Source organism: Aulonocara stuartgranti, assembly GCF_965226115.1.
Source record: "Aulonocara stuartgranti genome assembly, chromosome: 7".
Classification (NCBI taxonomy): Eukaryota; Metazoa; Chordata; class Actinopteri; order Cichliformes; family Cichlidae; genus Aulonocara; species Aulonocara stuartgranti.
In genome coordinates this window covers 6,995,532-7,020,981 of record NC_138945.1, presented here as the reverse complement: position 1 = coordinate 7,020,981, position 25,450 = coordinate 6,995,532, and the positions used below count along the sequence as shown (strand labels likewise).

The window sequence follows — 25,450 nt, the reverse complement described above, 5'->3', positions numbered from 1 at the left end:
TGTGTGTGTGTGTGTATACATTTGTGCTGTCTGAGTAAAGAATAAAAATTTATATAATTTGCCATTTTAACCTCCATCTTTCTATTTCTCAGAGTGACAGGAGGGGAGCTGTTTGAGGATATTGTGGCTCGAGAATACTACAGTGAAGCAGATGCAAGGTAAACCCCTGGTGAATATTATCTTTGACCCCTTTTTCTTCATCTTTTCTTCATCCTCTGCCTATGTCAGTCCTCCAGCCTCTGCAGTCCTCCAGCAGCAACTTGGAGAGTTGTGTTCCTCTCATTAGCACGCAGATAATTTTGACACATTGTTTTTTCGTTTTTTCTTTTTTTTTGGCAGAACAGGCTGTGGCTCTGACGGATTATACCTCTGCGCAATTTTCTGTGCACTGAATTGCAAATTGAGGGCGAGGAGCTTTCTCCAGAGTCCAAATTTACAGACAGATTGAAACATACAAGAAAACTGTACAGAAGGCACACATGCCCATGCCATAACCCCCTTAGGAGGCAGACTTAAATCAATTTGACTGCGGAGGCGGTTTGTGAAGGCGTGAGAGAGAAGAGAAGAAGGGGACAGAAATGTTAAAGGGAGGATGGGAAGAGGTAGAATGAGAGATGCAGTAAACTGATTTTTTAAGCTATTTATTATTTTCCATAAACAGATTTATCCCTCAATCCTCGTCCTAACTCTGGCTTATTCATCTGTTATCCAATTCAGGACAATGAGTGATCTTTTTCACATTCGGTTTGGACTGTTATACTTCCAACATAAAATATGAAGTATTAATCAACTATAGCGTGAGAGCCATCAAGTTTTCAAGTGAAGCAGGGTTTGTTTTGTGTCTATGCAGCAACAGTAAAACTGGAGTTTTGTATTATGTTGCCAAAAGCATTATATAAATGTTTTATCTGTGGTAATTCCTCAAATTGTAATTTAGGTAAAGTAATAAAGTACAATATAATCATCAATCAAATCATGATGTTTATGCTGTCAGAAAATAAATTACCATACCTTATTGTCAATTTATTTTATATTTAAACAGTGCCAAATCACAACAACAGTCACTTCAAGGGGCTTTATATTGTAAAGTAGACCCTACAATAATACAGAGAAGAACCCAACAATCATATCACCCCCTATGAGCAAGCACTTTGGCAACAATGGGAAGGAAAAAAACCCTTTTAACAGGAAGAAACCTCCAGCAGGGAGGGGTGGCCATCTGCCATCTGGGTGAGAGAATTGAAGACAGGACAAAAGACATGCTGTGAAAGAGAGCCAGGGATTAATAACAAGAATGAGTCAATGCAGAGAAGTCTATTAACACATAGTGAGTGAGAAAGGTGACTGTATCTTTAGAGTTGCCTTACCTTTAAGTTCTGTTATGGAAATCTTTGCAATCTTTGCAAAGGGGGTCAAATACAGGTAATGGTAGAGAGTGTGATGAGGAGGTGCTTGATATAGAACAGAAATGAAGGACAGACAGTATTAAATTTGAAAGAGATCGGAAACTGCAAGGTGGTAGCAGGGTAGAACGTAACAGGAGGGCTTTCGGTAATCAGTAGGATGGCTTTGGAGAGTAAGAAGAGGAAGTGGGTGAAGGCAGAGGCAAGGATTAAATGGTGGAAGTTGGAGAAAGCAGAATGTTGCTCAGAGTTCAGGGAAGAGTTATGAAAAGCTCTGGGTGGTAAGAGAGAGTTATCAGATAGTACTGAGGCATTTGGTTTAGCCTTTTGACAAACTAAAGAGGACAAGGACACTTGGTGGTGGAATAAGGAAGTACAGGAAGTACAGGAAAGTATTCAAAGGCAGAGGATAGCAAAGAGTAAAAAGTAAGTCAGGGAGATGACGAAAGTAAACAGGAGTACTGGAAGGCTGGGGTACATCAAAGAAAGAGCCTGCAAAGGAAAAGGCTTTTAGTGAATTGTTGTATGTGAGATAGACACAAGGGAAAGAGAAAATTACTTTTGCTGATTGGCTAAGCAGAAAGATTTAGCTGCAAGTGATGCACAGCAGGTTAAGGTGATTAAGGAGAGAAACGGAAATGTGCTAGTGATAAACAGTGATAAACCTGTTGAGTTATGGAGATGTATATAGAAGAGTACAGTGGACTGTTTGGCCAGTTTTTTTTAAACACAGTTTTAAAGAATGAGAGGATGACTGGGGATGGTAATAAAGTATACTGGCTCCAGATTTCCAGAACAACAGTAATGTGCAGAGGTATAGTAAGTACAGGGGGATAGAGTTGATTTGCCTCACCATGCAGCTATGGGAAAAAGTTGTGGAAGCTAGGTTAAGAAGAGACGTAATGAGTAGTGATTGTTTGGATACTTTTACCATTTTGTCTTATTGTAGCTGCTAGTGGTTCAATAAACACAGCAAAGAGAGGTGGTGAGAGAGGACATCTTTACCTGTCCCATTGTGTAGAATGAAGTTTTGTGAACTCAATTAATTGGTGGTGGCTGCGGTCTTTAGTGAAGTGTAAAGTGTCTTTATTCAGTCATTTAATTAATTTTCTCCAAGTGTTGGAAACAGTAATTTCTACTTAACTCTATCAAATGCTTTTTCTCTGTCTAATAATAAAATTATGGTGTTTATTGTTGTTTGAAAGCTGTATTGAATTGAAAAGTTTTTGGGAATTAGTGGATGAATATCTACTTTTGGTAAAACCTTTCAGATCAAGATGAATAAGAAATTGTATGATTTTATCTAGTTCATTTTAATAACCTAACCATATTAATAAGAGATAGTGGTTGATAGTTCTCTGGATCAAGGATCTTTTGCTTCAAGAGTAATGTCATCAGGTGTTGTATTCATACTTTGGAGGACTCTTTGAAATCATTCTTATAAATAATAGAGTTAAATTGTCTAAAATGTCTTTCAAAGTGACTGGAGAAACCTTCAGTTACAGGCATTTTATTATTGGGCATTTGATTGAGTATATTAGAGATAGGGTTTTTATCTAGTGTGTTCATTTGATCTTGTGGGAGGTTTAAGGATGTCGAGCAATTTAATGATGTATTCAATATTCAGATCATAATCTGAGGTTTATAATTACAAAACAAATCCTGAAAACATTAGTTATATCTATAGAGCTGTAAAAAAAACACCTGATAAGTCCCAGGTAACTGTAATTATTGCTTTAACTGTGTTTTGTTTAACTAGATGTGGGATTTTACAAGGTATTCACTTGAATTATTAATACACTGGACTTTGTTGAATTGAAGTCATTGAGAGAAACTGTTGGTGTGTGTGTGTTTTCTTTCTGTTTTTGTTTACTAGATCATTTAGTTCTGAAGTGAAAAGTTATTATTAATCTCAGGCTCTCATCCACAGCATCTCTTTTGTCCTGTCTCCCTCCCATCAAACCCAAACAGTTGTGGCAGATAGTTACCCGTCTGTGAGCCTGGTCCTCCCGAAGGTTTCTTCCTGTTAAAAGGGAGTTTTGCCATTCCACTGTCACCAAGTGCTTGCTCACAGAGGGGTTGTCTGATTTTTCGGATTTTCTCTTTATTATTGTAGACTTGTTGTTTTACAACATAAAGCACATTGAGGCAATTGTTTTTTGGCACTATAAAAATAAAACTGAGTTAAATTGAAAAAATCTTCAAACTCTAAGGACAAAAAAAACTGCTCTGGGTCCTAACTCTGGAATTACACTAAATGTGACCAAATTTCAAAAAAGAAAGGTCATTATATATCCAAATGGTCCAGTTTAAAACTTCATTGACATTGTAATGTTCAACAAGAACACTTTGCTTGCCATTATTGAAAACAATAAGTCACAAACAGAATAATAAATTGTAATCAGTTTGAACAGATATGACATTGGTAATACTACTCTTTGGTGCTTCCCAAATAAAGCTCATCAATGACTTCCCAATATACTGTACCATAACTGCAACTTGACTGGATGGAAGATGCATACAACCACAAACCACTTATACATACTAATCACTAAACAGTATGTTAAACAATATGTTTAATGAAACAGAACTCACAGACAGTCAGTGGTGCTAAATATGGGGAAACATGTTGTCAGCTGAGACTGAACAAATCACTTGTCAGAGTAATGACATGTTTCTTCCAGTTGAAATGCATCATCCAGATGCACACAATCGGCTTTCTTGGATTTCTTTACCTGGCTGATTAAGGATGCATCAAGACATTTTCTGTCTTTTTATTAAAATATATATATATATATATATATATATATATATATATATATATATATATATATATATATATATATATATATATATATATATATATATATATATATATATATAATATCACAGATTTGGATCACAGCCTTTATTTCTGTTTAATGAGTAATATTAGAAAGTTGCAGAAAGATCCATCCACACACCTGCAGAAAGGAGCTACATGAACTTGCCTCTAATGAACAAATGCTATACTAATGCTTTGCCAGTTTGAAAAGTCTCTCAACCAATTAAAGGAGATCTGAAGATCAAAAGATATTTAAAAAAAGATAGGAATTTGTGTTAAACTATAAGGAAAGTTATTCCTCTAATTTTAACCTTTACTTTCCCTGTTATTCTCTGTTCTTTCCTTCAGCTGTCTTCAATCTCCCCTGTTCTCTTTGCATAAATTATGTGTGTGTCTGTGTGTGTGTGGCACTCTGTGTGTTCATGTGTGGGTGTGTGACTAGCAGGTCTTGATTTCTGTCCAACAGTATCTCACTAATGGTTTCCTCTCTGTACTCCATCTGTACGCAGAATCACTCAGTCTCTCCCTTCTTTCTCTACCCTGTTCATGTCTCACTCACTCTAGATGACCAAAAAACAGATTTCCTGTTACTTAACCTCTTCTGGTGTCCAACCATATGGATTCATTTGGTTTTATGTGTCAGCTTTTCACATACTGTAGTTGTTACTTGAATTTCTGTCCACCACAAATGAGTGTGTAAAATAATTCCACAGAAAACTGATAATGAGTCCTCTGGATCAGTGGTCTCCAACTTTTTTTGTGACACTGACCGGCTTATGTCCAACAATATTTTCACGGACCAACCTTTAAGGTGTCGTGGATAAATACAACAAAGTAAAACCAGTACCGGTACCAAAAATAAGAAGATTTATTTATAACACACGGGAAAAGACCCAGGGTAACCGAGTTAATGATAAAAATGATTAAAAAATAATGATAAAAACCCTGAAAACCATAAATTTCACACCCGAGCCTCAACTCTTGTGGCCCGGTACCAAACGACTCACAGACCAGTCCGTGGCCTGGGGGTCCATCCCCAGAGGTTGAATCCTAATGACTCTGTCACTGTCTTGTATATTTTTTTCCTCCAGCACTATCGTCAGGTCTGCATTTTAATTTTTCTTTGTTAGTCTGCACCATGGGTAAAGACTCGCAGAACTGGCATATTTTTTTTTATCTCCCTCACAGGAAGAAACTAGCAATGATACAAGAACCACTAATATAATTCTTGGCGAGTCAAAATGGGTGGGTATCCCATTAAAATGATCTCAACTTTGAAGCGATGTGTCACGTTGGCTGTGTAGAAGGCAGGTTAGGACCCAAATGCAGGACTTCAAAAGAACAATGCAAAACTCAAAACAGCTTTATTGCTGAGCAAAAGACAATAAAATAGATTATACAAAATAAATCTGACCAAGCAGAAAACAGGAACTCATGAGATAGGCATAAACGAGGGAACATGGACAACATGGAGCGTACAGCAAGATAAACACAGCCTAGAAGGAGAACATGGCAAAGGGCAAGGGAAGACTGAGACAATATAAACACACAGAGAATACTGAGGGAACAGACCACAGGTGGGAACACAGCGGACACTAATCACAGACTAATGAGACAAGGAGAGCAAAACTGAACATACTGGAGACGAGACACAGGCAACCAAAATAAAACAGGAAGCAACAGAGAATGGGAACGGAAATGCAGGTAAACAAATATAGCAACCCAGATTAAGACATGAGAACGGACAAGGACAAGAGATATACACGGAGCCCTGGACAAAGATACACTAGCTTGATGCAGACAGAAGACAAAACACAGACAAGATAGAGTTTACGCAGAATAAGAAGCAGAGGAGACTGGGACACAATGAAGAAAGAAGGGAGCGGACTTCACAATGAAACAGTGGACTAGAACCACAAAGACTTAATATAATACTCAATACAAAATAATAAAGACTAGAACATAAATAACATCACAACCTCAAAAGAAAACATAAAGATTCTACAAAACTAAGACCCCTGGGTCCAAGACACCATAACTGAAGAAACAACCAAAGGGAGTGAAGTGTGGTAAATACATTTGAGGGTTATCTATGCAGCCAGGTACACTAATGACCAAAGTTCAGCTACAAATGATGTGCTGGAAGCATCTAAGCTTTACAGTCCAATATTTCAGTTCAGTTTTATTTATACAGCAGAGTCGCAGGGTTAACAGAGAGCCACTCACACCTATGGCCAAATTTAGAATCAGCAATTAACCTAACCTTACTAACTGCATATCTTTGGACTGTGGGAGATCCAGATTACCCAGCGGAAACCAAAACAGCTACAGATTAGGACATGCAAACCCCACAAAGGCTGTGGCCAGATGGTGGATTCAAACCTTGCTCTGAGGCAACAGTGCTAACCAACACACCACCGTGCTACCAGCATTTTAAAGCTGACCGCACAGCTGGCTATAACAAAGTTTGAAAATAACAATTAATATCTTATGTTTCTTAAGAAGAATAGGAAATGAATTATTACTAAAGTCCTCCAGTATCTCTCTTTTCCAGTATACATGCTGCTCTGCCTCAGTCTTCAGCCTTTCACCTCCTCAGCTCTGCTCCTCTGTGGTGCTCTGCTCCAGATTTCACTCTTTATTTAGTTCTTCATGTTCTGGACATCTCTGTTTAGTGCAGTTATTATTCCTCTGCTGCTCTGCATAGCCAGCAACATCTCCATGTGTCCATGCATCCATTATCCCTGCTGATCACAGCTCAATATCCTATTCGCAACCTGTTCAGCCCTGTTCAGAATCTTCTATCTAACTAGCTGCTATAGCTAATTTGACTATTGGGTAATTAAGAGCTAACTTTACTGTGTGCACCAACAAGTCAAGAAGTGAAGCTGATGTTGATTCATAGCTCTATCACTGCATCGTTTTTCCTTGAAGCTGAGTCAAATTGAAGTAAAGAAATATTTCAACCAGCACTGAAGAATACATGCCAGGACATGTATTCCTCAGTGCTGGTTATTACTTGTCTTCAATTTGGATATGCACCTTGACAACACTGGACAACAGCTAGATTGCTTACACTTTACTGTATACAGGCATTGCAAAAGTGTCTCTACATTCTTTCTGAAAGCCACAAAGGGGCGATTGCTGTGGTTTCAAAAAGAAATATGGTTGTACATGTAAGAAATCTGTGGGAAAATGGCGCTCTGATCCCTTGATCTGTTATTTGCACTAAACTGATGAGTGTACAGTCTCAATAAGTAGTTTCAAGTATTACTGACTATAAAAAGGACATTTATTTTAAAAAGAAGAACTGAACATGCTTTTTGAAATGCAGAGTTAGAATCGAATCACCAAATAATTTCTATGAAGCTACATAGCAGAGGAAAGTCTAGTGAATGTAGCCTAGATGCTGGTGGTGGCCAGGATAAGGTGGATATGGGGAGGAGGAATGTGCTTCTTAAAGGCAGAGTGATAAAACAGCAATGACGTTTAAAGCGCATGGAAAACAGAATGATTGGCTCACAGAGGGCAGGCAAAAAAAAACAAAAAAAGAATGGGCCAGAGCGATGACAGAATTGAGTTTGTTTATCGTGGGAAAGCAGACGTGTTGCGAAGGATACACTACCAGCTCAAACACACAGGAATGGAAACAGATGGATGAATATAGATCTTCCTTACTGAACTTGTGTTCGACCTTAACCCTCTCAGGCCCAAATTACGTTTTGTGTTGCTAATGCACAACCAAGTCCTGCAGTGGTACTTCTGAGTAAAAAAAACCTCATAAAATATGTATGTGGGGTAATCAGGTTGTTAGGTCTTAACTGTTGCAAATCTGCAACATCTGCCTGGAGAGGGTTAATTTTGTGAATTATGTTTTAGACTCCATTAGACTCCATCGTGTATTAGTGCAAGCCTACTTAGGTAAATGGCAGAATGCTCTCCGTCAGAGTCCCCCTTTGCTCATCACATTGGATATCAAAAATCCAAGATGGTTATGGTGAAAATGTTGAGTTTCTGTCTTTGTAATGGGACTAATCTTTCTTAAATCCTGATAATACTTTCCACACTCACAAATTCACTAGGGTATGCTTGCTTCTGAGTGATGTAAATGTCATCATCACACAGTGAGCAAATGCTTGCTTTTTTGTGTCCACAGAGAATTTATATTACAATGCATGTGCCCTTGATAGTGGACTTTAAAGAAATATCACAAGAATGACTACTTGACTATCAGGTCTCCAGCTCAGCTGTCCATGTCCTTGTTTGCAATAGACTATAATCAAGTCATTTCATATGCTAAGTGTGTTAGTGGTCTTAGTCTACCCAAAGCCTGTTTTATTGATAATTACTCAATAAAATTTCTCATTTTAAACCATTTTTAAACCATTTTATATGCTTTGACAAATGGCAAAGCTACTTTGGGATCGACACATATGGATGTGTTGTTTACTTCTTATTCAAGTCCATACCTAATCTGTGATATTCAGCTAGAAAAAAACACAAGAAGGCAACAGTAAAAATACTGCAAACATGAGGCTTCAGAATTTCCTTCTGTCCATTTTTTCAGTCACTTACCAGTTGAGAGTCAGCGGGCTTATCACAGCTTTCATAGGTGACATTTCTAACCACTGCACAACTGTGCCATCCAACTTCAAAAAAGTAATGAGTAATGTTACTGTAGCTTTGGCTGTCTTTTGCCATGGTGTGAAAAAGTGTTTGCACCTTCCTTATTTCCTATTTTTTTGTATGTTTGTCACACTTAAATGTTTCAGATCAAACAAATTTAAATATTAGACAAAGATAACACAAGTAAACACAAAATGCTGTTTTGAATAAAGTTTTTTTTTTTTTTTTTTTTAAGGGGAATAAATTCCAACCCTACATGGCCCTGTGTGAAAAGCAATTGCCCCCTAAACCTAATAACTGGTTGGGCCACCCTTTAGCAGCAACAACTGCAATTAAGCATTTGTGATAACTGGCAATCTTTTCCAGTCTTTTCTAGTGCTGTGGAGGACTTTTGGCCCACTCATTTTTGCAGAGTTGTTCTAATTCAGCCACATTAAAGGGTTTTAGAACAAACCATCTTTTTAAGGTTATGTGTGTGTGGGTGTGACTAAAGAAAGTGAACTCCGCTTTCCAAAGATGTAAAAAACCACAGTTAATTTATGTTATAAAACATAAATTTACTGGGGGCAATCACTTTTTCGCAGAGGGCCACGTAGGCATGGATTCCCCCCCCCCCCCCTTGATAATAAACAGCTTTATTTAGAAAGTGCATTTTGTGTTATATTTGTTTAATGTTTAAACTTGTTTGATGATCCGAAACATTTAAGTGTGACAAATGTGTGACAAAAAAACAGGAAAACAGTTTTTTCACACCACTGTACACACGGTCTGTTTTAGCAACAATTGTAAAGTACACAGTTTCATGTTCGGTTTTGTTAGCAATATGATGACAGGTCTACAAAGCTCCTTTTCTCTCATTGTCACATAGTGCAGCTGTGTTTTCAGGTTTACACACTCTGGAGGCCATTTTAGAAAAGCTCCATGTACATGGATTAAAAATTCACTTTTAATTTGAACAGAATAGCAAGACGAAGAAACAAAGATATGTTTATGAACTGAATGAAATCTTAGCAATGGAGATTTAAAAAAAACTCTATATGTCTAGTCTAGTCAAATCAGGAAATATGTAAAGTGCTTCTCACATCAACTCCCTCGCTTCCTCGCCCTGCAACAGCCTCTGTGCCTCAGATCTTCCCGTTCTCTTCTCTGTCCACTTCTCTTTCTTACTATGTTTTTGGTCCCTTTCCTTCTCGTGTTGCTCCCTTTATCTGGTCTTCACTGTGTTGTTCTGTCTCCACAGTCACTGTATTCATCAGATTCTAGACAGTGTCTCTTACACCCACCACCATGACATAGTGCACAGGGACCTCAAGGTGTGTGTGTGTGTCTCACTGTGTTGCATTGCTGTGCACCCGCTGTACAAGAGCTGCTTGTATTTTATAGTCCTGTTTTTTAATTTTTGCCTGTGATTTGATACAAGTTTTGTCTGTGCCTGCTGCCTGTTTGTTTGTCTCCCCTTGCCTGTCTTGCCTGTCTTCTGGTTCTGCTTTTGCAGCTCTTGTTGTACTATTTTAGAAGTCTGAAATATATTTACAATTCCTGTGGGTCCTAGGACTGTCATACTTTGAGCAAGAGTGACTGAGTGAGTGAGAAAACCTGAGAACGGGTGAAGGAGTAGAGGTCAATAGAGTGGCAGCAGTGACAACTTTAAATACTTGCAGAATCCTTTCCTCAAAGGCTTTGTTATCACTGCTGCTAAATAAATTACACACAAAAATATACAGGTTAGACAGAGTGTCTCCCACACGGAGCTGCAGAGCCCTCCTACGCTGCCTGACTAATATTTGGCACTTTCTTTAAAGCAGAAAATAGCAAACTGCACGCATTCTCTCTGTGTAGCTCACAGACAGGTTCACACTTTTTTATATGTGTGTGCAAACGTGTTGAGTGTGGAAGAGAGAGCTGGTTCCTACACTGAAAACATGTATGTGTGCCTGTGACAGTTGGGGCTCAATGTGCTAAATGTGTTCAGACTAACCTGCTCCCCCTGCTGTCTGCATGCAGTCATTGCATCCAGCAGATCCTGGAGGCCGTGCTCCACTGCCATCAGATGGGTGTGGTTCACAGAGATCTCAAGGTGAGTCACGAGCAGGTCATGTGTCTGTGTCCATGTAGGTGTGTGAATTTTAGCTGCACAGCTATAAAATCAGTATAAGGAACATTCTGTACTATGTTCAGGTCAGGTTTAGCTCAGGGACAAGAGTCCATGAAGGAAAAATGTAGAGCTTCCACAAAAAGAATGATACCTTCCAAATGTTAATACAAATTATTAATTATGAACAGTGTTCCAATTTTAAAAAAAAAAAGGTTCTATGTGGAATTCCCACTGTTATATGTGAGTGGTGTAGCAGATTACGTTTTGTTGAGTTTTGTCATCTGTATTGCAGTTTGGTCTGGATATCATCTTCTGATGTCATGTTGTCTGTTTGCCTGATGAAGGCCCAGTATGGCTGTGGTCTCACTTTTTTGTAAATCAGTAAGCGGTTCTCCATAGTTCTGTGTTTTGTCTGACTGTTGTAATTGACAGCTGGTAAGTGCAGTGAAAATATTTATATCCAGCATGTCTGTGCATGTCTATGGGCTGGATTTATCAAAACGTGCATGAGTGTTTGTGCACATATGTTGAAGTTCTGTCTTGTGCATGCACTTGAGTGGACTACAACTGAAAGAGAAATTTCATAGCAGGTGGAAACCTTGTGTCTGCTCACCTCCAGTGCTGCAGTGATGTATACCACGCAGCTGACGTTCTTTTGATTAAGTTCCTTTGGACTTTCATTGACCTGCTTCATGTTTAAGCAGGATATGTATGTATATCTGAACAGGTAACAATGAATCCCTGTTCACAGATGAAAGTAACTAATCCTTCACAGAGGAATGTTTGAATATTTTTTGTGTATATCAAGCGTTCCTCTTATTATCATGTGCTGTTTCTTACAGCATAGATACATACTGCAGCTGTATAAAACAATATCTGCTGTACTGAATTACATACATTTTTTAGTGATTTGTGCAGTATGTATGAGTAGCAAATAAACAAATTAAAAAAAACAATGTTAATAACCAACCAACATATAATTAAACAACAACCTAAAGCTCTATAAAGAACAAAAAAAACCCCAAATAATCTTTTGTAATGATGCAGTCAAGACAAAATATTGTCAAGAATGTATGTTAACATTAATATAGCAATTTATATTACATTTATAGCAGAAATCTGTGTGATGGCTTTTTATTGATTTTAAGACTATATAAACTTAGTACAAAAAGTAAAAAAAAATTGTGTTTGGTCATTAATTAATAAATAAATAATAATTAATAAATTACTCAATAAAATTAATAAATCTTGTGCTGTTGGAAAGCCTGTTTATTTCCCCTTAAATGGTCTTGAAAAGCTTGCCAAATGTTTTATTCCATGACCGTGTACTTCATGGGGCAGGATCAAAGGACAAAGGACAGAGGCCTTGGCAGAGATGATTCAGCTCAGGGAGCTGGTGAGGTGGCCAGTGGCGGAGACTAAGTAGCTGTGGGGGCTAGTTGGACCCCACAGCTACTGGCCAATGGAGTAGATAAATCCTACCCTGAGGTTCAGGATACTCAGAAGACTCTGTCAACTCTTGTGGGAGCTGAGCAGGGTGCACTTTTCTGATGTCTGGGTCCACAGCAGCTCCAGTGCAGGATACAGTGGAAGCTCCAAGTTGGCTAGACTAGTTTGTTCAGAATTCACTGGGTTCACTTGCTGAGACACAGATTCAGGGAAGGTCTTGGGTAGATCAGCACTCTCTCTGACCCAGGAAATATAGAAACTAAGGCAGCCTGTACAACCTGAGGAGCCCTCTCTTCTGTGGAAACAGCTCCCAATTTGGATTTGGGAGACAGACACACTGTCTGCTTTTAAGATTATAGGCTTAAAATGTTCCTTTTTGACAAAGCATTTTCTTAGGTCTGGATTAGGTGACCCTGAATTAGTGCAATAACCTTAGGCTCCTCGGGGTGTAATGCACTAGTGCACTAATGCACAAGTGTTCACTCACCTTTCTTTCACTCACTATGTTTTTAAACACTACTCTGCACGTAATTATTATTATTATTCATTCCTGGCTCTCTTCCAGAGTGTGTCTTTTGTTCTGTCTTCCTCCCCTTGAAACCAACCAGTTTTGGCACATGGCTGCTGGGGAAGTTCTTCTTGTTAAAAAAGGACTTTTTCCTTCCCACTGCAAAGTGCTTGCTAATAGGGGGCCATCTGATTGTTGTTGTTGTTTTTTATTTTCTCTGTGTTATTGTAGGGTCTTTACCTAACAATATAAAACCCCTTAGGGAACTGTTGTTGTGATTTGGTGCTACATAAATAAGATTAAATTGAACTGAATTGAATTGAATTGTCCTATAATAGTCTATTACTGTGAAGTAACTGGGAGTAAGAAGTGGGAATAACCAGCTAGTGAAGCAGTTGAGGTTTGTGAGATTTTATACCTTCGAATGCTGAGATAGCAGCTGGCCAAGCCCTCATATCAGCTGTTTCTCTCAGTCTTTGTGAGTAGACTAGAAACCTAGAACAGTCTAAGTCATTTTCTTCCATGTAGATTGTTGTGCCCTCTGGGTGCTTTGTGCGGTCAACTTGCTCTGTGACTATCAACTGTGTGGAATTTGGTTAATTGTTTTCCAACCCAAGTGCAGAATGCAGGAGACCAAAGTGAGCATAAGGTGAATATTTAATGCTGGATTGATCAAAGGAAAACATGATCCCAAAACAGAAAGCAAAAGGAGGCACAAAGAGTAATTATACAAGGAGTGTAATACTAGGACGCACTAGGAAATCTAGAAAGCATACTGTGGGTGACTCAACAGAGGGGCAAGAGGAGACTGAGACAATAATGACAGTAATGAGGCTAGGGGAAACGGTGGGGGAAAACAGCTAGAACAAATCAAAGACAGATGGGCACAATGGGGCACAAAGGGAAGACTGTACACATTTAATAAAAAATCATTATAAAAAAATGTAATATATAAATTATAAAATAACTGTACAAAACCAAAGGCAGAATAGCCAGAAACTGAAACAAAGATATATGAAAGAAGATACTTAGAAATGTGGCAAATAAGAATAAATAATAACAGTCAAACTGAGAACCCAAAAACATTGAACTAAGGTGTTTATTACTAATAACTGACCCAACCAGTTATTAGATTTAAGGGGCTTTTTCACACAAGGCCATGTAGGTTTAGATTTTTCCCCCGGTGCACTGGTGCACAGTCATGTTGGAACAGGAGAGGGTCATCCTCAAACTGTTCCCACAAAGTTGGGAGCATGAAATTCTCCAAAATGTCTTGGTATGCTGAAGCATTAAGAGTTCTTTTCATTGGAACTAAGGGGCTGAGCCCAACTACTGAAAATGACCCCGCATCATGATTCCCCCTCAACCAAACGTTATCCTTTGCACAGTGCAATCAGACAAGTACTGTTCTCCTGGTAATAGCCAAATCCAGACTTGTTGATCAGATTGCCAGACAAAGAAGCATGATGCATCACTCCAGAGCCTACTTCTCTACTGCTCTAGAGTCCAGTGGCGGCATGCTTTACTTCACTGCATTTGGAACTTGGTCATGAAGTGGCCATTCCATGAAGCTCTCTATGTAATCTTCTTGAGCTAATCTGAAGGCCCACTTTGGAGATCTGTAGTGATTGCCAACCTCAGCACACTATGCAGTTTACCTGGCCTACTAGTTCATGGCATAGTTGCTGTCATTCTCAATGACTTCTACTTTGTTATATTTCCCCCCAACCGTTTACTATGGAATATTTAATAGCAAGGAAGTTTCACAGCTGGACTTGTTTGGAGGTGGCATCCTATCACCTCCAAACAAGAATTCACTGAACTCCTGAGAGCGACCCAATCTTTCCCAAATGTTTACAGAAGCAGTGTGTATGCCTAGTTGTTTGAGTTTATATACCTGTGGCCATGGAAGTGATTGGATTACCTGAATTTAAGGATTTAGATGGATAAGTAATACTTTTGTCAATATTCTGTACATAAATAAATAAATATTTCATTTAATAAATACTTAATAAATACCGATTGCAATGTTTTTTCAGCAATACTTATTTCATCATGGTATTAGTTAATGCTTTGATGCACTGCTCTCTTTATTTTCATCTCTCACTTTAATACAATGCATGATTGGATACAATGCTTGGGTAGCAACCATCAGATGTACACTACTTTTCGTAAAACATTGAAGAATTCTTTGAGTGCACTATATAGTCTGTACTCACTATATTTTAGACAGTACTACATTTTCATTGAACCAGTTAGTGGCCCCTTGCATCCTGTGATTCGTGACAGTGTCATCATGGAGAGAACACTCCCATCTTCAAAGAAATACTACATTATATACAACATCATTTTATGTTGATTTGCAGTGACCCTTTTCTTTAAGAGGACAGTATAAAACCCCCACACCACCCCCACTGTTGGAGTTAACAATGAATTGACTTTCATAGTCACTTAGATTGTTTTTTGTTTTTTTGCTGTCTAGACACAGAAATAGAAACAACGATAATTCTCAGCCTGAGCCTGCTCTAATCAGACTATGGTTGGATGCTTATTTCAGTACCAACATCACTGTACGGTGCATTTGTGTGGAATCCTCTGCATGTGTTCTGTTAGGATTTTATAAATTTTATGCAAATATCAAATGTGAATTTTTTTTTCCAGGTACAAACATGGAAACTACAGTTACCTACTGATTATTTTCTAAAGCAAATTTCTGATTTTTATTGGAAAATATGAGACAGCATGGTAACTTGTTTGATGATGAAGTTAATATCCTCATATTTAGCAATTAATATTAATCACATTAACCATCTAACATCCTTTGGTACAATATTTGACTCAGGAAAGTGGACAAGTGATATACAGAATAGATGATATGTTAAAATCTCACAAATTGAGTTTTTAAATCTGAATTTTATAAAGAATTTGGTGCACTTTTGGTAACATTTAGGAAAGGAAAACATTAAACACGTTTGCATTTTGACTTTAGTTTTTAATTTGACTTTTTTGCCCATTGAGTATACAACTGTATATAATATATACAGTTTTTGTGTTTGACACTGACATTTGCAGCTCTCTTTATCATGATTATGATATAGTGTCAAAAAGTACAAAAACATCATCTGTTCATTTTGACTAAGTAAAAAAGTACAACAATTAATTCCCCGATTAGTCTGAAGTTCAAATCTTGACCTAGAAAGTGTTTTGTTTTGGGTTATTTTAAGTTGTCCAAATGAACTAGAACTAGAACATTTTATTAATAAAGTGTAGTAGTATTTCCTAAAATATCAAACAACTGAGTCTGTTCTTTGTGGAATGAAAAATACATTTGTCCAACAGTTGTGGAATATTTCTGAATAAGATTGATCTACTGGGCACAGTAAGGTAAGGCCTTTACTGTATGCACCTTCTGTGTTTTTAAATCAACCAGCAGAGGGTGACATGATGACTGTCCTTCAGCTGGATTACAGCATACAGCTGTTTCTATCACTGTGGTGAAATGATTGCTGCTTCTGTGACACAGATCTGTCACTCTTAGCATAAACTAGTCAGACAGCAAAGAGCTGTCATTCCTGTGTAGCTATTTGTCACATTTGCTTTTTACATCAGCGTCTGAGCAGCAAAGACACGACTATTGCAGACAGACAAGATGTGTTTGGTCGTCCTCAAGTAAACAAAGGCAAAAAAGGCTTATACACATTTTCCAGTCCCATCTGTGTGTCTCAACCTCAAAATGAGAGAGTACATTTTATTTGCTGGAAAATGTATGACTGTATCTCTGAATATGTCTGTAGCCATAACTATTTTTAGCGTTCTGATCTGAGTATAACTGGTCTGCCCCATTCTCCTGTTTTCCCTTTAAAGTTATGTATAGGAAAAGAAGTAAGAGAAGAAACTTGTTCCCAATGCCCCATTTTCCACAACCAGTTGACTACCCCCCCTCCCCCCAAATGCATTTATTGATTTTCTAAATGTTTGCATATACACACACAGCTGAGCATGATATCAGCAGAAGCAGGACACTACCTCAGGCCAACAGGACTCAAGTTGCGGACAGTGCAAAGGTGCCCCGAAGACTATCCAACATATAGTAGCAGGGTGCAAGATGCAAGCTTGGACAGAGTACACCGAGCGGCACAACCAAGTAGCTCTATAGAAACATCTGCGCCACATGTGGACTAGAACTCCCCAAGTCACTAAAGGAGACACCATCAAAGATGGTTGAGAACAAATGGGGCTAAATTCTTGTGGGAGTTAGGAAGCTGCTGTCCAAGCAACCAGTCATAGTGGTGATTGACAGGGAACAGAGGACTGCAGTTGTGATAGATGTGTCAATCCCAGCAAATAGCAACATTATGAAAAAGTTCTGTATGAATGCCTCACACATGCTTATGCTGCATAGTCATAAACATCATCATCATCAGTCATCAGGTGCTCTGCTAGGATAATAAGCTGGCCAAAATATGAAATATAAGCCACTGACATCAAGACAAGAAAGCTCCTTACCATACGTGGAGGGTTCCATCCCAAGCCTAGTGCCACTGTACACTGAGGGGGAGGAAAGAGACTGATTAGTCAGTGTCAGAAGTACTATCCAAGATGAAACAACAAAGATCCATCAGTACATCAGGAAGATGTAGCAATGATGTAGCACTGAGCATGTGCTTAGGGAATACCCCAGGCAGCAGAAACTCAAGAAACAGGAAAAAAAGAACAGGGACCATCTTGGAAGGACTGGTCCTTCCAGTTGCTAAAAAATAAAATGTCACAGAAAGACTACTGCCATAAAATAAAATAAAATAAAATAAAATATCAGCCACAAAGAAACCAAATTAAAGCGCAATTTTTTAAAAAAAACTTAAGCTTGTTGAATGTGATACTAAACTTTTATCTGGCTCAACTCTGCAAGATTACTGTTGAGATCTTTGCATAGTGATTATAGTACTTGTTGCGAGTGTGTAAGATAGGTTAGATGGAGTTACAAATGACTTAACATGAAATAAAAACATCCCTAGATTTTGCCACCCCTTCTGAAGTAATTTAAGAAAAGCCTTTCAGTAACAATGTCGTAACAACCTTGAGACATAAATTAATAAGGTCATAAAATGTAACACTAACATGACACGACTGTGCTTGTGTTACACCTTCAGCCAGAAAACCTGCTGCTGGCCAGCAAATGTAAGAACGCAGCAGTCAAGTTGGCTGATTTTGGACTGGCCATTGAAGTACAAGGAGACCAACAGGCTTGGTTTGGTAAGACACACACACACACACACACACACACACACACACACACACACACACACACACACACACACAGAAGTGTGCATGTGTCTGTAGGTGTTATTAAAAATAACACAATTAGAAAAGCATCTCCATTAATTTCAAAACATATGTACAATTAGAAAGAATGCTACAGACAAAGTTTCATGCTCAAAAAATTAAGGAGGCATTTAGAAGACAAAGATGATCTAATTCTAAATAAGAGATTATCTAAAAGATAAGACAACCCCCAAAACACAAAGGGTTATACAAGTTGAAGCCACAGATATTTGTCCTTCTTTGGGTTTTCTCATTGTTTTTTCAACACTTTTGACTAAGGTCAGTCTCAATAAAGGGAGTGCAGAATTATTAAGCAAGTGTATTTTTGAGGAATAATTTTATTATTGAACAACAACCATGTTCTCAATGAACCCAAAAAACTCATTAATATCAAAGCTGAATGTTTTTGGAAGTAGTTTTTAGTTTGTTTTTAGTTTTAGCTATTTTAAGGGGATATCTGTGTGTGCAGGTGACTATTACTGTGCATAATTATTAGGCAACTTAACAAAAAACAAATATATACCCATTTCAATTATTTATTTTCACCAGTGAAACCAATATAACATCTCCACATTCACAAATATACGTTTCTGACATTCAAAAACAAAACAAAAACAAATCAGCGACCAATATAGCCACCTTTCTTTGCAAGGACACTCAAAAGCCTGCCATCCATGGATTCTGTCAGTGTTTTGATCTGTTCACCATCAACCACAGCCTCCCAGACACTGTTCAGAGAGGTGTACTGTTTTCCCTCCTTGTAAATCTCACATTTGATGATGGACCACAGGTTCTCAATGGGGTTCAGATCAGGTGAACAAGGAGGCCATGTCATTAGTTTTTCTTCTTTTATACCCTTTCTTGCCAGCCACGCTGTGGAGTACTTGGACGCGTGTGATGGAGCATTGTCCTGCATGAAAATCATGTTTTTCTTGAAGGATGCAGACTTCTTCCTGTACCACTGCTTGAAGAAGGTGTCTTCCAGAAACTGGCAGTAGGACTGGGAGTTGAGCTTGACTCCATCCTCAACCCGAAAAGGCCCCACAAGCTCATCTTTGATGATACCAGCCCAAACCAGTACTGCACCTCCACCTTGCTGGTGTCTGAGTCGGACTGGAGCTCTCTGCCCTTTACCAATCCAGCCACGGGCCCATCCATCTGGCCCATCAAGACTCACTCTCATTTCATCAGTCCATAAAACCTTAGAAAAACCAGTCTTGAGATATTTCTTGGCCCAGTCTTGACGTTTCAGCTTGTGTGTCTTGTTCAGTGGTGGTCGTCTTTCAGCCTTTCTTACCTTGGCCATGTCTCTGAGTATTGCACACCTTGTGCTTTTGGGCACTCCAGTGATGTTGCAGCTCTGAAATATGGCCAAACTGGTGGCAAGTGGCATCTTGGCAGCTGCACGCTTGACTTTTCTCAGTTCATGGGCAGTTATTTTGCGCCTTGGTTTTTCCACACGCTTCTTGCGACCCTGTTGACTATTTTGAATGAAACGCTTGATTGTTCGATGATCACGCTTCAGAAGCTTTGCAATTTTGAGACTGCTGCATCCCTCTGCAAGATATCTCACTATTTTTGACTTTTCTGAGCCTGTCAAATCCTTCTTTTGACCCATTTTGCCAAAGGAAAGGATGTTGCCTAATAATTATGCACACCTGATATAGGGTGTTGATGTCATTAGACCACACCCCTTCTCATTACAGAGATGCACATCACCTAATATGCTTAATTGGTAGTAGGCTTTCGAGCCTATACAGCTTGGAGTAAGACAACATGCATGAACAGGATGGACAAAATACTCATTTGCCTAATAATTCTGCACTCCCTGTACTGATGCAACACTTGGACCCTACAGAGGTTGTACATGTAGTCGAACTCCTTCAGGATGGCACATCAATACATGCCATTGACAGAACGTTTGCTGTGTCTCCCATTCCAGTGGTAAGTGCATGGAGGAAATTCCAGAATTTCCAAGCAGTTACTCTAGGAAAGCTGGACAGGACCATAGAAGGTCCTTAAGTGGCATGCGTGTCCTTTGTGCTGGAAGAAACAGTATGGCCACTGCCAGAACCCTACAAAATGATCTCAAGCAAGCCACTGGTGTGAATGTCTCTGACCAAATAATCAGAAACAGACTTGTATTATTGTAGGATCTTTACCTTTTAATATAAAAACGGCTTGAGGCAGCTGTTTTGTTTTTGTTTTTTTTTAATTTGGCGCTATATAATATAATAATTTGATTTGAGGGTGACCTGAGGTGTCAGCATCCTCTAGTGAGCCCTATGATCACTGCCCAGTATTGTGGAGCCCAAATGGCATTCATCATAGAATATCCAAATTGGCAAGTTCACCACTGCCACCCTACGCTTTTCAGAGATGAGAGCAGATTCATCTTGAGCACATGACAGACGTGAAAGAAGCTATGGAGAATGTTATGCTGCCTGTAAGATCATTTAGCATGGCTGTTGTGTTGGTGTGTCAATTATGGTGTGGAAAAACATATCCATGGAGCGATACACAGTCCACTATAAGCTAGGCAATGCGACACTGACTGCCAGAAGATATTGGGATCCTTCAACCAATTGGCAGATCCTGTGCTGGTGCAGTGGGTCCTTGATTCCTCCTGATGAACAATAATGTCCAGCCTCCTGTTGACAGAGTATGCATGCAGTTCCTGTAGTACAAAGGAATTGATACCACTTGACTGGCCGTAACTTGGAGTTCAGCCCAGGGATAACGTTTCCCCTGACGTTCTGATTGGTAGACAACCCATTTGAACCACAGCTGCTCCACCACCTTTTAAAGGTATCACAAAAGACAAATCAAACTATAAAAGTTAAGCACCAAAATAAGAGGTTATCTAAAGCATAGGAGCAGAACCTTTTAACCCTCTCAGGCTCAAATTAAACTTTTTGTTGCTAATGCACAACCAAGTCCTGCAGTGGTACTTCTGAGTAAAAAAAACCTCATAAAATATGTATGTGGGGTAATCAGGTTGTTAGTTTTTAACTGTTGCAAATCTGCAACGCCTGCCTTGAGAGGGTTAAAATGCATTCTTTTCTGTACTTTCGCCAAGAAACAGGGCCTTCATTTGTGTTGCTTTTTGTTTTCGTGTGTAGGCTTTGCGGGTACTCCCGGCTACTTGTCTCCAGAAGTGCTGAGGAAAGAAGCATATGGTAAACCTGTAGACATCTGGGCATGTGGTAGGTGTTTTTTTTCTATTTTCAGCACCACCTCTGCCAATTTTGTTCTTGGCACTCAAACAATGGCTGTTTATGTGTGTAGGTGTGATCCTCTACATCCTTTTGGTTGGGTACCCTCCGTTCTGGGACGAGGACCAACACAAACTCTACCAACAGATCAAAGCTGGAGCATATGATGTTAGTCAGCTTCTCATCTCTGTTTCTCTTTAAGTTAAATAAGATGTGGTACATATTTTTATTGTATATGTGGGCATGCTTAGGTGTGCGTTTGGTTTAGTTTCCCTCCCCAGAGTGGGACACAGTGACTCCCGAGGCTAAAAATCTGATCAACCAGATGCTTACTATTAATCCAGCCAAGAGAATCACTGCCCAGGAGGCTCTGAAGCACCCATGGGTCTGTGTAAGTAGCATATACACATCCAGCATCCTATTAAAACTGACAGGAAACAATATTTCACAGCTCCTGATTTGACTATCAAGCAATTTGTAATTTGCAAATCCTCTCTCAGCAACTATGAGAACATGTGCTTAAAACTGCCAAATATGACATGTGCAAATATGTGCTGACATGTCAGCTTATCTTGAATATGGTTTTTTCCATAGACAGGCAAAAGTTCAACCTATTAACCTTCAGCAACCAAGAACTGAGTTCCACATGATAAGTTAAATTCCTGCAGAAATCTCTAGACTCTCCAAAGAAGTCTAGAAAATTACAATTGTGTTTAAAATAGAGTAAATTGACATCTTAAACAGTGTGTTAGTGTGTATAACAAAAATACATTGAAATGTTCAATTTGTTTGGCAATAAATCACAGCTTGATGCTCTGTAAATAAATGCCATCTTACAAGGGCCTTTGATTAATGTAACAATTCAAGAGACTCTGGATTCTGAACTAAAAACACAAGCTTGAGCCCAATGGAACACTTTTCTTCCAGGAAAAGTACGTTTTGATAAACGTGTTTTTTGATACAAGATTCAGAAGGAAAATACAGTTAAATGAATTAAATGACTTGTTTTGACTGTAATAAAATAATCAGAAACACAGTTGCTATCTAAATGAGCTTTGGTGCTACCATGTTTTGTTGGTAATTTTTTGGGGTATAAAAATGTCAGTTTAATTCAATGAATTCAGTACTTTTCAGTTTAAAACTAGTTTATGTCAAATGTATTATTTGATCAATTTAATTATTTTACAAAGTTAATTTTTACTTCTCATATATCTAATTAGAATGTACATTTCATACATAACCATTAGACTGAACACTAGTTACAGTCATACGTCCATCTGTAACACTTGTCTTTCATTGGAAAAGAAAAATATTCCTTTAGGCAATTGTATTCACTGGAGTTTTAAGTGAACTTTTGCCAGTTTATGCAATAAAACTTTGGCACAATATCTTTAAAAATATGATCATAGCAACAAGAAAAAAAAGTTACATTTACAGTATTTTCCATTTATAATTTGTAAAACAATATTTTTCTTGACTGTCTTCATCAGTTTAAGTCATAAACCCAGTACCTGTGATGTTTGCAGGAATAGTTAGTAAGAATGACTAATGTAAAATTTGAGAGAAATTGGCCCAAAAACCCAACAAAATCACTAGCTAAGTCAAAGATCTAAATCCTTAACATAACAACATATCATTATCTCTGTAAGGAAACAGAATGTATTGTGCGGATACTGTAAAGCCAAGTTGAATCTCTTTATCCTGAAGTTTTGCTGAAATTGTGTTACCTAAGGGGCCTCAGAATTAACACATTTCACCAATGCAGAATCTCACTGGCAGCTCCTGCCCACATAAACCTATCACTGTCACAGCTGCTCTTGTAACATTTTATTTTCAGCATCTCTTTCTCTGTCTCCCCACAGCAACGCTCAACGGTGGCCTCAATGATGCACAGACAGGAGACCGTCGAGTGCCTGAAGAAATTTAATGCCAGGAGGAAACTCAAGGTGTGAAAATATTTGATGGTTCAAAAAGAAGTTGTATCTCTGATTTCAGGAGAAAGGAGGAAACCCTTACTCTAGCTTAATGTCTACCAGTTTTGAACTGATTTCAGATTTTTTAAAAGGAGCTACAGTAGCTATAAAAACAATTTGCCCTTCCCTGCTGTAGTCTTCCTTTTTAAACACAGCTTAAGAAGTTTGTAGTGCAGTAAAATGATAAGGGAGGCATGGGGGATGCTTACTGTTATCACACAGACATTATGTAGGAGTAGGTAATGGATAATAGGTATTGATTTTTAAATAACTGGACATTAATAACTTGAGCTTATTATATAATAGTATACTATAGGATATTTGTTAATAGGCCGCTCAGTCTATTTCTCTTGGCAAAACTTAGGGTCAACAAAAAAAGGCAAATATGAAATTTAAACGTGAGCTCAGTGGTCAAACGCGACATATTATTTGGAAACCGTTGCGTGATATTTAGACTCAACATGTACCAGTATCTTTTCCTAAATGTTTCCAATATAGACAAAGGCAGTTCAATTCGGAGATATCATTAGAAACAATTGAACATGATTTATTGATATACAGAATACAATTATGTTATTTGGAGATTAGACTCTGATGAGTCACTGAATGACTTGGGTAAGGCGGAGATGTGGAGGGTGTGGGTTGCTAGAAGGCACCTGGAAGGGCAAATGATGGATGAGCAGTGAGATTTAAAGTACGCGGAGTGGAGGCTGCTTGGCCTGAAGATTAGATCACAAATGTCGCAATAAGCTTGACAGTGTGGGAGTGATGTAAGGCTTCGATTAGCCACCAAACACAATGCTATCCTTTTTGTCTTCCTTGGTGAACTTTATGTTTCTATCCACTAAGTTGAAGAGAGCAGTGAAGGATTGTAATTCTTGGATTTAGATTTTGACCCAGATGTCATCAGTTTATGTGTACCAGTGGCTAGGTGCTGTCCTGGTGCTTTCCACTTCCTCCATGGAAAGGCTGGCTAAAATATGTGGTGGTAAAGCAGTCTAACAGTGTGCAAATCTGATCTGGGGTGAAGCTTGTTCTGTTTTCCAAGGAGCTGTCTTGTTGTAGTTGTTTTCTGAGAGTTTCCACTGCCTCAATTGTAGGTATGCAAGTAAAGAGAGAGACCGCAATAAAAGACACTATGGTTTCATCTGGATCAAGTTTTTGGTCCTTGTTGGTGAAGTCAGTGGAGTTTTCGATGTGATTGGGGGTGTTCCAACAACGGGTGCTAGCATGGTGGATAGGTGTTTGGAAATGTTGTACGTGGCTGAGTTTATACTGATAACACTGGGTCTGAGTGAGACCCCTTCTTTGTGGATCTTTGGAACTCTTTAAATACAGGGTATAACTTCCCCTCGGTGTAGCCGATGGTAAGTAGGACAGTCAATAACTTCATCCTTTTCCAGTTCTTGTAAGCAACTCATGACGTTCTTTTTGTATTTGCTTGTGGGGTCTCGTTTTAAGGCTTCATAGGTATTGGTATAGTGTCAGCGTACTAATTTTCGTGTGATAATCCATTGTGTTTTGAACAACAGTGCACCTGCCCTTGTAGCCTGGTAACATGGTGATGTTATGGTCTTTGCTCAGAGATTTTCTTCTTTTCTTGTATTGTGAGGTTAGACAGGGGAACATTTGCACTGGAGAGTGTGAAACCTTCATCCTGATTTGCTCTGCTTCTGTTTGTGTTAATTTATTAATCCTTAACATACAGGTTAAAAGTTAATTCACGACACCAGCATATTAAATAGGTTTCAGGGTGGATTCTTATAATGCTTTTCTGTGTTCTTCCTCATCAGGGTGCCATTCTTACTACCATGCTTGTCTCCAGGAACTTCTCTGGTGAGTGTTGCTCTTTAAAAAGACAGAGGTGATGAGGAGAGGTGACAAAAATTTACATCTACACACACACAGACACACACAAAACACACATTAACACATAACAGGCTCATGGGAGATGCTATGGTAGAGATTTGTCTTATTTAAAAGCTCACCCAACATAGCTGTACTTATATTGTGTCAGTGTCACATATAACTAAAT

At 38.6% G+C, this 25,450-nt stretch overlaps 1 protein-coding gene across 5 annotated transcripts in view; it reads left to right on the top strand.

Annotated features, from left to right (window-relative positions):
* Window positions 1–25,450, top strand: part of camk2b2 (calcium/calmodulin-dependent protein kinase (CaM kinase) II beta 2) — a 65,786-nt gene that overhangs the window by 12,311 nt on the left and 28,025 nt on the right. For 4 of the 5 annotated variants that reach the window (XM_082540312.1, XM_082540311.1, XM_082540313.1 and 1 more), the window contains exons 5-12: window positions 93–158; window positions 10,858–10,930; window positions 18,056–18,158; window positions 21,350–21,433; window positions 21,516–21,610; window positions 21,711–21,833; window positions 23,305–23,388; window positions 25,209–25,251. In XM_082540312.1, the coding sequence (XP_082396438.1) occupies window positions 93–158; window positions 10,858–10,930; window positions 18,056–18,158; window positions 21,350–21,433; window positions 21,516–21,610; window positions 21,711–21,833; window positions 23,305–23,388; window positions 25,209–25,251 (671 nt within the window). The remainder of the gene's footprint in view (window positions 1–92; window positions 159–10,857; window positions 10,931–18,055; window positions 18,159–21,349; window positions 21,434–21,515; window positions 21,611–21,710; window positions 21,834–23,304; window positions 23,389–25,208; window positions 25,252–25,450) is intronic. The other variant, XM_082540314.1, reaches the window with a different exon arrangement.